Here is a 13,683-nt window from a genome sequence, read left to right on the forward strand (position 1 = left end):
TTCCGAATGTTGGTCTAATATCTTAATGATGATAGTGACCCTCTTTGTCGTGTACACAATATTCAACACATACAATCAAATACCCGGTCTCCTAAGTAAACTTGTAAATGTACTTGACATAAATACTAATTTTTCAAAAATACATTGAAAAATTTTTTCTTCATAGTTGTATTGAATATATTCAATATAATATTTTGATTAGGTAATACTTTCGGTGTCCAAATGTTTAACAGTACAGTTTCAATACTGTCATTTGTTTTAGAAATGTATACGTGTGCAATTGTGATTTTGATCTCACCTATTCTACATATTGCGATAATGCTGTTTCTTTTATGGTAATTTATGGTAATTTTGTCTCTTGTCATGCAAAGTGTTCTGTTCTTTTTTACATTTCTAGCGTTTATTTGTCTGAATATACCTTGCTAATTGTTTGTTGTGTACCAAATTGTAGGTCGGAGCAAAAGCCTCCCTCAGGTCTTACAGCCTTTTGCTTTTGCTTCGTTTTTTTTTTCTATGTAAAGGAAAAAAATAAACCTCATAAAACCTCACCTTACCGAACTCGGGTCAATCAGCGCTATTATGCCTACTTTTATGTGACGCGCTGGCAACTGACTTGTGACAACGAAAAAGCTTTGTTAGGTGGCGCGATTACTTGCCCTCAGTTGTTCTCTTCTACGTAGTTGTGCCGCGTTGTGTTCTGCAGCCTCGGTCGAGCAGGCAGGCTCATCACCCTTCTCGTCGCATCTGCACGCCTGGCAGAATAAAATGATGAAATTCATAAAAGCACTCTTTCACTTCATTTTTTCTCTCGCACGTACCTTGAAGCGTTGCCTGAAGTGTGACACATTTGGAATGGTGGCTGTGATTGTTAGCGTGTATGATCCAAGTTCAATCGGGCATTCTGAGTGCATGAAATTCATCAAGTTCTTGGATTCTTCCTTATTTAACGGACCGCACATAGGATATTCACTGGAATAGAAACATATTGCTTACTCACACTTTTTTTACGCAGTATTCGGAATAATAGTGCTTCCACAAGGCCTTTGAGTGGGCGCAAGAGTGTGCGCTGAATACGGTTCAACGGAAGCAGCGTGAATGCGACTGTTGATCGAAAGAACAACAGCCATTTCTGACGGCTGGTTCTGTTGTTATTATATGTATGAGTGACGATCCTAGCCAAAAAATGTAGTGTAAACACGTATGTACATATTGAAAAACACGCTTGAGTAAACATTTTAAAGATAACAATACATTTGGAGTGCGTTATTAATTCATAATTTCAAATCGGCAAAAGAATATGCGGTCAATGGCTCGGAAAGACAGAAAATGCACAAAAGACCTCACGCGCTAAATAAAATCTTCTATGGATCAAAAGAAGCCATGAGATAGCGAACGGCCCCCATAAAAACTCGTCTATGTCGCCTCAAGCACGTGCATCACCATTCAAAGCCTCTACCTTACTAACGCTGCCAGAGACTATTGCGTGAGTTCGGTCACCGCTGCTGTGAACGCTGCCGAGGGCCATGAATATAGCACTAGTAAACAGCCGGTCCTTAAACGCACACGCCAGAGACATCCGACGTGATCTCGTGCTAACCGAAGCAGACGCGTTGTGTCTCCCGGAAACTTGGACCACCGGAATACCGACAGTCAACGTCTACGAATAAAGCAGACACGCTCTGTCTTATAGAAACGCGTTTCCACGGGGTGTGTAGGAGGGGCGCAGCGTATTAGAACAGATGAAGGGAGAGGGAGGTACGCATGCGCAGTGGAGGTGTGGGCGCTGCACAGCTGAGGAAGCGTTTGGTTGCTTTCGCTGGTGACTCGAGAGAGAAAGAGAGAGGGGACGCACATGCGCAGAAAGATTGGTGACGCAGCACACAGGGTTCAACTGCCCCATGCGCAGCTTCCCACCTGAAAACACTGGGCGCGGAACCAGTATGATCTTCCTGCACCGAGCCGCCATGACGCAATAGATTTTGATCGTGTGCGCTAAGGTCTATACAAGTAATTATTTACCGTTAAAATATCACTTACATTTTGATTTGAGGGACTGAAAGATTGAACATAGCATATTTAAGAAAACTTGTTTCATACAATGTGAAGAAAGTACAAAAAAAGGAAGGTTGAACTCGGCAATTTTGCAAGGACGTTCATGCTCTGGTGTGGTCGCAGTAACTTGAAGCGCAAAAAATCATGAAGTGTCATATGGACGGAGAAGTAACTTTGAACTAATACGTCGATGTTATGCTACAAAGTATATATCCTTCATTCGACCATCTTATTCTACATATACTAATTGGTAAACTTGAAGGAATTTATCTCCTTGATATATTTCTTGCATGGCCAGACTAAAGACTACTCGACAGAATGTATTCAGTTTGCTTTCGTCGATGTGCCCAATTTCGACAGACACTGTCTGATCAGCTGTGCGCCAGATTAGAGTTCTGGGACCAATGTTGCTTTTTCTCTCTGTAAAAGATAAAATTAACATAGTATTGCCCGGTACAAATAAAAGAATCGTTGCTGATAATTGTGTAGAACTCAGTGAGGTTGCCAATCCTATATTTGAATGAATCTTTAATTCAGTTCGTGACAATCGCTTGAACACGGTGCGATGAATATAGTGCTGATACCGATGTGAAAAGCTGCCAAGCATTTCCCCGAGGGTGAACATGGTTAAAGGCGAAGGCACGGGGGATGCCATGAGGGGGAGTCAAGTTAAAATCCGTTGGCATTCGCCAGTGAGTTAAAGTAAACTCCCCAGTGTGATCACATTGCGATTCCCAGGAACCATTAGACCCTCTCGGGAAATTTTGGTGAGTTTACGCGTATATGTGAGAGTAAATTCACACTATAATGATTTTTATGTCCGCGGCCCGCTTCGCCCGCTTGCGCTCGGCATCACGGGCCCTTCGCCGGGCTGCCTTGTCTCCAACCAGCGCGACATCTTCAAAGACGCGTGCATTGCTCGCATTCGATTGCGTTGTACTCGTTGTTTGAAGTATCGCAGTTGAGGTTCATGCCTGCGATGGATCCATACCTATGACGACTTGCTCATCTCGAGCAAGTCGTGGCTGCACGGGCGCGCGCAGTCACGGGGCGTGTGACGTCGCTGCGCCATTGCTACAAACGCTCCTCTCCACTCCTTGCACCGTTGCTAGGTAAGAGGAGGAGGCGCACCCCGGACGGTGGATTTAGGGTCGCTTATGAAGTGCATTCGCACTTAAAAAAATGGCAGCATATTCAAGGAGTGAATGATGGGGAGTGGGGCGAAGCATTCGTCCGTCCATTCGTTCTTGCTTCCCTCCTTTCCTGCGTACGTCTGTGTAACCGTCCATGCGTCCATCCACCCGTCCGTGCGTACGTCTGTTCGTGCGTCCGTCCCTGCATTCATCCATGCATCCGCGCCTGCGTCTGATCATGCGTCCATCCATGCATCTGTCTGGTGTCCGTTCGTCCATCTATTCAGCACTCCAAGTACCACCATCTCGCATCTTTTCATCACATATTCTCCATATAGAAGCACCGCCATCCAGCGGACATTTCAAGGGCTAAACGGGAGGTGGCACATGCACACTTTCTTACGGCTTGCGCTTCGGATTTACTTCCCACCTTTAGCCACCTCGAGTTTATGGTATATACTAGTTCACTGTATTAATGGCTATGCGGCTCAACGCTCGCTAAACCTTTCTAAAAGCAAGGAGGTTACACCCAGCGAGTATAACGTAGCAACCCTTTCTTGTCAGATCGTGCTCAGTGTACATGCCAATAGCTGCTAATGGGTATCGCAGCGTGCGCGTTACCTGAGGGCCAAATGCTCCTGTCTCACATTCCCCCTTTGCAGCCATTAACATGTGCATTGAGCACTATCTTTTATTGTTGAACAACGCACAGAAGAAATCTCTCACCGGAACCACCTTGGAGGTCAAAATCGTAAGGACCACTATTTCGGGTATGTGCCACTGGTGGTTACGTACTACGAGGAATGCACAAGCCATGCCATAAGGAGCTTGGCCCCAAAAAAGTGGCAGAACCTCAATGTAAATGGAACGCTACGCGCGCATCTCGCGCCCTGCATCTGTCGGCGGATTGTGCCCGGAAAACATTGGGGACGCGATGACGCGTCTCTTTTCTGTGTGTCTCTAACGGCGAGTGTCAGAAACTTTGAGACGGGGCATGGATGGATGCATGGATGGATATGGCTGTACCCTTTAGATCGGGCGGTGGCTAGCGCCACCAATCCGTAATACTCAATGAACCGAAAACTAGATTTATTTTTTCCCCTTAAACAGTGGGGTTGAGGAATCGTACTTTGCAGTGAAGGGTTTATTTTCACTCGTGCCTTGACTTTATCCATCAATCAGATAACCTCCTTCTAGTTAATTGTACCCGCTTAAAGTCTATTTTGCTCTCACTGTCCCTAAACCAGTGTGAGCAACGCAGCTTCCTCTGGTAAGTGTGCCGTGCCAATGCCTGCTGCGTCTCTGGGTCTAGCGGCGCCGTTCCAGCCATCAAAAGACCATTGGAAGGACTAACTGCGAAGACGGGAGACAAGAACAGCGCAAGTAGCAAGGATGAACCACCGGCAAAGGCGCCGACTGTCCGACGCACCAGCCTTAGAGCAAGAGCTGGTGGCACCATGGACAAGAAAGCTGTGAACAAATCGGTTTCACTGTGCAATGAAACCTGGTGGTTCGCCGGTCCCGGAGGCGTCTAGCGTAGCGCTAGACCTGCCAGGTAAACGCCATGCTCCGGGCCTAACTCCTCCTATAGAACTTCTAGGCGCGTAAAACTTCAGACAACTAACACAAGAGACGAGGACGAGCGCAGACTTTCAACTGATTTATTACTACTACGACACACATATATATGTTAGAAAGAAGATAAGATCACTTGCTTAAGCAAAACAAACAACACACAAAATCAAAAGGCGAAAAAAGAGAGACTGCAAAACACCACGTGCTCACCCTGGACCCTCACGTGCCAAATTTAAAGTAAAGTGGCACGTGCCTCACGTGCCACTTTACTTAAGCACACTTTACCTAACTCCTCCACATGGTTTAAATAGCGCCTCAAGTATCATTTAGCTTCGCCACTCCGAGTATTAGACGCTTAGCTTGAAAGAAGAGGCAGAGCCAAGTCTATTGATTGATGTTGGAAGAAAATCTGGATGTACTTGCAGTGCAGGAGACGGAAGTTGAAGGAGAGGAGGAGACTGGGAGCATAGTGCTTAAGTTTGCATCACGATGTTTTGCGCCTGTGTGCCAAGCCACAGGCACATCTGGGGGATGTGTTCTTTTTTGTTAGAAAACTTGGAAGATTTTTCATACAAAATGTCTTTTCGTGCTCGTCAGGCTGAGTAGTACGGTGTGATATGGTTTATTGTGATACTGATTGGCGCATTATACGTGTTTACGCTCCATCTATTGGTCAGGAAAGAGCAAGTTTTTTTTCAATTTACGACAACATATGTGCACTAGTAGGGAAACTCTTATTCGTGGAAGATTTCAACTGTGTCTTGAATGAAAGTGATAGATTAAGCAGTCGCAACGTTAAATACAAAAGCATTGATGTCTTGGCATGGGTGAATATTGAATACTAATTAGTAGATGTAGCGGAGTGTCTGTATAGCTCCCGAAATGTCAAGTATACGAACTTTCACGGCACAAGTAATGCCCAATTGGATCGACTTTACCTTACTGCGGATGCGATGGCCCAGCGTAGCAGTTATAACGTCCCTGTTTCCTTTTCTGCTTACTGTCTTGTAAAATGTAATGTCGGGTCAAAAAGAGAAAGGAACTCCTTTTCTTGGAAACACTGGGAAATGAACTCTAACTTCTTAAGGGATGAGTAATTTAGCGCATCAGTTATAAAAGAATTTAGTTATATTAACATGGAGCGTAAGGACAAAATAGGAGAAGAATGGGGGCTATTAAGCAGCGAATCAAAATGAAAGCAATAGAGATATCTAGCGTTTTATCTTTTGAATCTAAAGAGAAGGAGAAAGAGCTTAGACGTGCACTTGAGAGGCTAACAGCTCTTGAATGTGAAAAAGCTAGAGTATATGGTGACGATTTGCGGAGTCTCAAACAGATGATAGAGGTATATGATGTGGAACGCTATCGCGGAGCGCTGACGTGAGCCAGAGCAACTTCAATGACTGTGGATGATCACCCGACGAAGCAAGCGCTTGGATTAGAGTCATACCACACGAAATCATATAGTTGCCAATGAAGTCCTCGGTATCGAAGTTTCCGACAATAAGAGCATCGGATGAGCGTTTGAACACTGCGAAGCACTCTTCACTGCCACGCCCATCGATTCAGAGGCGTTTAAGAAAGAGTTCCTTAGCAGAATGCAAAAGTTGTCAAATCACACGAAATCAGCTTTAGAGCTAGCTGTAACGGCAACGAAAGTAGAAAGAGATATAGATAAAATGAATCCTGGTAAACCTCCCGGGCTGATCAGGCTTTGTGTTCCGTTTTATGATGAGTTTAAAAATGAATTATTCCAAGTACTCGCAGATGTCTTCAACCAGGCTTATAAACTTAATATCCTCCCTAGGTCCTTTATTGAAGCACATACAGTTTTGATACCTAAGACAGAACACTCAGAGAAGTTAAAAGTAGTTTCTTCGTGTTGACCTCTTTCACTAACTAATTGTGATTACAAAATTTTAATTAAAGTACTAGCTCGGCGGCTTCAAGGGGTGATCAAAGAATTTGTAGGGCCCCACTAAACATGCGGGATTATGGGACGCTCAATTGTGACTAATATACACAAGATGCGCTGCGTGCTCGAGTGTAGCGATGCCAATCAAGTAGGGGTAGCCATTCTACAGATTGATCTCGAGAAAGCTCTTGATTGTGTTTCTCACAACTTTCTGCTAGCCATTCTTGACCATGTGAACGTTGGTTCTGTAATAAGAGATGGGGTATTTATGGCATACTGGAACTTCACGACCCGTCTGGTAATTAACAAGACGCTAGGAGATACAAATAACATAAAGCGTTCTGTCCGTCAGGGCTGCCCGCTGTGTCCCCTGCTGTTCATTTTATATATAGAATACTTGTGCTTAGCAATCACTCAAAACAGTAGCATTTATAGAGTTAGATTACAAGAATCCGAAGTTAAAATTCTGGCTTATGCCTACAATGGGGTGTTTGTTGTACCGATCAAGATAGTGTTACCATTACCAATAGGTTAGGTAAAAGGTTCGGCAATGCATTGGGCAGTCTAGTAAATTGGGGAAAGTGTCTGGGTTTTTGATATGGAGAGTGGTTGTCAAGACCAAACTATTTTGCCAATGTTAAATGGGTGACAACACCTGTCAGGTACGTTGGGGTGCCACTGAAATATCATAATGGTAACCAGAACTACTGGAAAGATTAAGCGAAAGAAATCAGGACGGAAGCCAATAGATGCAGCGGTAATCATCTCTCAGTGTTTTCGAGGGCGACTGCCTGCGATCGTTTCTGTGCCTCAAAACTTTGGTATGTGATGCAATTATTACATTGTTCAAAGGCAAACATACAGAAGCTCCATCGCATCTTCGCAGTGTTCGTGCAGGCCTCGAACTGGGAGAGATGCACTCGAACTAATATGTTTCGAAATGTACAACACGAAGTGCTCGATTTACCACATCTTTTCATACGCCAAGTCGCAAATAGATTCTTTTTTTTTGGTATGCAAGGGACCCTTTCTTACGTACAGTGTGCCAGCTGAGACTGATGCGGGCTTTACCTCGATATGTGGTTAGCACGAATGACATGACCGGTGCTGTCCACGGGTATCTTAAGGAGGTCATTCTAAGTATACAGTTTTTATCTGTTACATTTTCCAATAAAGGTTGTTTTCAGTGACTCACAAAAAGTTGTACAAAGATGTTTGTGATGTTTTACCTGAACCCCTGTAACGTGCCATGTATAACGGAGGCCAAAGGCAAGATGTGCTTAAACGATTCAACAGAATGCAAGGGGCTCCTGCCGTGAGGTCGTTCTTTTTTAAGCTTCACTCAGGTACATTATCCTTCAGGACATTTCAATCAGACCACCGTTCTTGCTTACCTTGGAGGACGAATTGACTTATCTGTGAAAAACCGGTAACTATAAACCATGTTTTCTTACATTGTTGGTATGGCGTACATTTTTTGGGACGTACTTTAAAGGACGTTAAAAAGGAATTACCCTTAAATTTTAAGGTATAATATTTCTGCTAGTAGTGGACGAAAAAGGAATGCCTTTTGATTTGATTATGGTATGTGACCTTCACTGTTAATGGCGGGTCCGTATGGCGGGCGTTTACTGCGAGCAGCATGCACGGCCTGCACGAATGTCTTTCCCTGAATGCATTGCCAAGTTGAAAAATCTGGATAGTGTACCTGAGTGTTTGTCAAGGGTAGAGCCCTTGGCTGCACTTCGGGAATTTTAGTTTGTGTTGGACTGTTGCTGATTGATTTTGTTGTGCTTGTGGTTTGATGTACGCACCTATGAACAGGCAATAAAGCAAAAAAAAAAACCCTTCGGTAGCTCAGTGGCTACCGCCTCGCGTCCCGGACGCGGACGTCCCACGTTCAATTCTACGCGCCGGAGTCTTGTTTTCTGCGATGTTTTACTGCGTTTTCATGCATATAGATACGTATACATATACGGTGCATGATATCGACGCCCACTCTGACGCCGGCGGCGAAATCCAGCAGATAGTGGCCATATATTTGCTATCGCAATAAAAAGACTTTTGTAAAACTTTCAACAAAGCCCCTTTCAATTTACGTAATAAACTTATACTATCATCGTTTCAAAGAAGGCTAGTAACCATAAGTTAGTCAGCGCAGTGAGTGAAGACCTATCTTTGAGTCAGCATGTAAAAAACATATCTTCTCTGAAGTGTGAGTCGTGCGTCTTGAAACGTTAGTAGAAATATTCACCAACACTAAGCTACTTGGGTATTTCAGGTATGTTTACTTCGGCTGGGATAATTCTGTTGAATTGAACCCTTTTACTATAACATACATTTTTTGCTGATGTCTAAAGGAAAAGTGTCAAGTTGTCTAAAAAAGGTGTTAGGGTAGCTGTTAGTTGTACCTATTCAAAAAATGAACCTACAAACCAGAAAATATCACTTCAGGAAAGTGCTCTGCCCTTTTGCTATTGAAAATTACAATATTGACGAGTTCCTTAGCCGAACACGAATACACATACTGCGCTTATGTGCCACGAACAAGCGTGCCTGTCTAGTGTTCACAATACACGCACTATTTAACACATGCACCAAGGCACTTGGAGCGTGTAGTCGGTGCAATGGGAATCATTAAAAGTTATCTGTTGTTCAACAGCGATGTAGAACGCTTGATAATTAGCTTCGGTGGGCACCGTTAGTTGGGATTGGATTGCAAGAACACTCACTTATGTTGAATGAGAGCGGCGTTAAAGAACGCTGCCTGGTCGAAAAAATTTTAGAGCTTACGAACCTTTCCTTGCTACCCAACATCTTACAGCTTCTGCCGTTTCGCCTTGAATAAGAAATTATTTTATTTGGCACACCTAATGTCAGAATTTGTGCTCAGTCACGCTGCAACTGCAAGATAATTACTCATGCGTCGACTTTGGACAAGTATACCACTTGGCAGATGCAGTAAAATGCAAACGTACCGAGACACCTGATAGTCAGGACAGCGGTACAACCGGTCTTAAGTGATCGGGTACTGAGAATCAGTTTTGCTATAGCATCAACATTTATAAAACAAACATAAGTGGCACTTCACACGATTTATATTCACTGCCATATACAGAACAAAAACATGTACAGTTATATTTCAGAGACGAAAAATGGGCAGATCCCACGTACATTGGGAATCGATGATTTGCATAGCACGATTGAGAAAGGTTGATGTGTCACTTTTAATCAGCACGACGTTACGACGTGGAAGTAAACGATGCCGTACAGGACTTCCCTGTCATGATTATTGTTTTTGAATGTGTAGTTTAGCTTCGTCATCTATTCACGTCACAGATACCAAATTCAGTGCGCGTGGAGCTAGCAAAACGGCCGCGAGAACGCTATAAGGGTGGTATGTTGTCTTGTTCTTATATGACATGCGTGTCAGTATTATCATGTTTGCACCAGTCACATATTTCTACACGCATTGTTGTCCCGTAACATCAAATTTGGTATATGTGAAACTAGCGAAACGGCCGCCAGCGCATCATCTGTGTGGCATGTACTTATGTTGTTACATCCCACGCATGTCGTGATTATCGTGTTTGGATGTGTCATTTACCTATGTTCCGTTCGTGTCACGTAGTTTGAACCTAGTGAAATGGCCGTGAACGCATTATGGGCGTTGCCTGTAGTCATGTTGTTACATGACACGGCATCACATAAACATCCTGTTTGGACCAGTCAGATACCTTCGTGATCCATTCACGTTTTATATATCAAATTCGGCATATATGACGCTAGCGAAACGGCCACGATCGCATGATGAGCGTGGCATAAAGTCCTGTTGTTACATGACATGCATGCCATGGTTTTCATGATAGGGTCCATTGCTCGTGTTGGCCATGCAATCATGCCATACCATACAAGTTTTTCAACATGCCATGTGAGCGAAACCGCTGCAAAAGCGGCAGAACCATTAAATTTAATTATGGCATTCATGACATATAATTATAGATTTTTATGTTATGACTAGTCAAATATGTTCAGTCATGTTATGTCATACCAAGTTTGGTATCGTTACTATTATCGAAACCGCCAGCAGAGCTAAATGTCATAGGTGGCTAGATAGATAGATAGATAGATGGACTCAAGTTCACTGAAGTTCGCTAAGAAATGCTTCACATTTATTAAATGTATGTCATTACTTACCAAGAACCAAAGTTATTTTTGCAGGACATATCGTAGTCATATGGTTTCAACATGTCTATCGTCAGCGTTGGCTGGTCTCTGAGTTCCTCTTCAGTTGTCATTGTAAACGTCATGGTCATTTCTTGCCCATAAATGACATTCGACAACCGCACTCTACGAAATTGAACCGCATAAGTGTCTGAAAAGTGAGAAAAGAAACAGAAAATAATTGGCACGCGAAAAAGCTCGTAAACGTGATTGTCTTGTTACAATGTAGGCGACAATGAACCGCCACGGTAGCCTAGCTCTTCTACTCCTCGACTGAGAGACTGATGACGGCATCGAATCCCCGCCGCCGCGGCCGCATTTTTGCCGTAGGCAGGACTGCTTGAAGTCTTTGGAGTTGGATTTTAGGGTCACGGTAAATTAAGACAGGCGATCTAGATTTCCCGAGCCTTTCACCACTGTGCCTCTCTTAATCACATCGTGGCTTTAGAACGTCAAACACGGCAATTTTTACTACTACAGCGACAATACCGCACGCGAGCTTCCAACGTACAATTTTACTATCTCGACACTTTATTACCTGGTAAGCACCATGTGCAAACGTTATGGTACTTGAGAGGTTAGATTTTCCAGAAGTTATAAGTGATAGAAACATCGCTTAAAAACAAAACGGGAATTCGTCGTGCTGCTTTGACACAAGCTACCTATTCACTCGCCATCGCGTATAAAGTGCAATCTTCCTATACAACAGCAACTCGATACTGACTATCAGGATATGTTCTTTTGGAATTCAGACGCGTTCATGATACTCCAATGATCAACGAAAATTATCCGCACGCCTGTTCTCATACCTCCCAAAGTGCACATGGTACCTCTGCTCTTAGTGGCGTCATCACACACAAGAAGAAACGCGTTCAGCCTTCTGAACTTGGAGATACTTGCGCAAATATTTTTCAGGCATTTTTTTTAATCTTTATCTTTTCTGAGACCACAAAAAGAGATGTTTGCCAGACGGTTTCTTGTGATTAAACTGTGCGTTGTCAATCGTTATTCACTCGCACATGGTGGTACTCATTAAATATCTAGGCGAAATCCTAGAGTGTGAATGCCACTCTGAAATTGCCTCACTATATACATTTTAATAGAAAGAAGGACCCCCCCCCTTTTTTTCGGGGGGGGGGGCTGTTGCACAGGAGTACAAAAGATGACGTGACAGCTTAGCCCTGTATTTTATCGGGGTCACTCATGTTAACAACAGCACTGGGGGCCTTATGGCAGCATTCAGGTATCCTTTGTTGACAAAGTGTATAACTCCACGAATTTCTCTAGAAGGCCGTAGATTTTGCTACGAGCTTATTTTACTTGGTTTTCGAAGCAGGCTTTCAAAAGAAATATAACATTGTGTATATTTACAATGATGTCCCAGCAGAAATAAAATAAATCACTGCACAGTTGCAAGCTTGCTCTCCCTGCCATTGTCACGCATGTTGAAGAAGCGCAAAATCACAAACAGGGGACGGTGAACTAGTTTCACGTAGAGTCCTGTCGTCTGTTTATTATGTAAGTCGTAGTGGTTTTGATAACGGCGTTATTAATGTCAGAAAAGTATACTTGCCGCCATCCGCTCTCAAACAGCTCGATACGGGTGGTGTCTGCGACGAACCCAAGGCTGCCACTACTGGCAGCATGAGAGAGAAAAGCGCCGGCGCTGTATGACTCATCGTCACAACTTCACGAAAGAATCTCGCCGGGACAACGGCGGCATCCGAATCTCCAGGCACGATAGTCTGTTCGCGTTGAACACCATGCCATTCATTGATGCTTTGTGGGACACTCTTAGCAAGAAACAGTTACTCCATTGGTCCTAGTATGCACCGCCAGTGCGCGTATACTGCACATGCCGATCGGCGCATGTGTTCGTAGAGTGGTGACTCCACAAGGCCTCCCGGAGTGAGCAGCTGCGCATCGGGCGGGAAAAAGGCTCTTGACGTTTCTCGACGCCACAATTTAGACACAGCTTGTGCGCTGTCGCCATGGCGAGCGGAACTCGACGCCTTGTTTAGTTTCGAAAAAAAGAAAAGATACAAAAAACAAATACTGGAAGTCTTCCTCAGCGTTTAAACGCATAAAAAAGAAACGTTGCTGCATTGTTACGATCGGGTGACGTGGGACAACGTTACGCATGAAGTGGTCGTAGACAGCTCAGCTTGATCGACACGTATGCGGGCGAGAGGCGGACAACACCTGCGCGGTTGCCACGTTTTCCTGCTTTTGTTCAAGGCTCAGGGAAAGAAAAGAAAGCATGTAATACATTAATAACACAAATAAACGGTAAAAGACGTGGACATATTCCTCTCGTAACAAAGTTAGTGCATTATCTTTTTATCTTTTCTATCTGAGGTGCTTTACTCCACTTCTTAATGCCTGTTTCCTTCGATCTCCGCAAACATCAATATACTTGATATTTTTTACTATTTATATAAAATATGTCTTCTTTGATCACCGACGTGCATTTTTGGTACCAAAAAGCAAAAGAACTTAAGCTAAGGAAGTCATGTTGAGATATCCTTACGTTTCACCATTTGCCCTGCGATGCGCCCATAGCATGGCACCCCAAAAGTTTCGAACTCGACGGATCATACAAACTAAAGCTGTCGCCTCGCATGGAATCGAACCAACAACTCAGCCAATCCAGCAGACTAACTCGGCGCTGCCAGCTGGTGTAAATCATATTATTGGCTTTAGCCTAAGAGCATTGTTGTGAGTGTGTGAATCGACATAGTGTTTGAAGTCATTTCGTACTCTACGCTATATTACTGGAGGAAA

At 43.8% G+C, this 13,683-nt stretch overlaps 1 protein-coding gene across 1 annotated transcript; it reads right to left on the bottom strand.

The window, feature by feature from the left end:
- Positions 1 to 620: 620 nt before the first annotated feature.
- LOC142803454 (uncharacterized) lies at positions 621 to 12,801 on the bottom strand. Its single transcript, XM_075888568.1, has 4 exons — positions 12,473 to 12,801; positions 10,873 to 11,050; positions 819 to 969; positions 621 to 752 (listed from the first exon to the last, which is right to left on the bottom strand). Exons 1-4 carry the CDS (start codon positions 12,576 to 12,578, stop codon positions 636 to 638), a joined length of 552 nt encoding a protein of 183 aa, XP_075744683.1. The 5' UTR covers positions 12,579 to 12,801; the 3' UTR covers positions 621 to 635.
- Between the last annotated feature and the right edge of the window lie 882 nt (positions 12,802 to 13,683).

The sequence above is a fragment of the Rhipicephalus microplus genome, chromosome 3 (genome assembly GCF_043290135.1).
Source record: "Rhipicephalus microplus isolate Deutch F79 chromosome 3, USDA_Rmic, whole genome shotgun sequence".
Taxonomy (NCBI): Eukaryota; Metazoa; Arthropoda; class Arachnida; order Ixodida; family Ixodidae; genus Rhipicephalus; species Rhipicephalus microplus.

Bases quoted from the DNA above. Each gene is read 5' to 3' on its own strand.
- LOC142803454 (XM_075888568.1), bottom strand. From the start codon at position 12,578: ATGAGTCATACAGCGCCGGCGCTTTTCTCTCTCATGCTGCCAGTAGTG. The intron at 970-10,872 runs GTAAGTAATGAC...TTTCTATTCCAG, and splicing joins AAAAATAACTTTGGTTCTTG to TGAATATCCTATGTGCGGTC. The intron at 753-818 runs GTACGTGCGAGA...TTATTCTGCCAG, and splicing joins ACTTCAGGCAACGCTTCAAG to GCGTGCAGATGCGACGAGAA.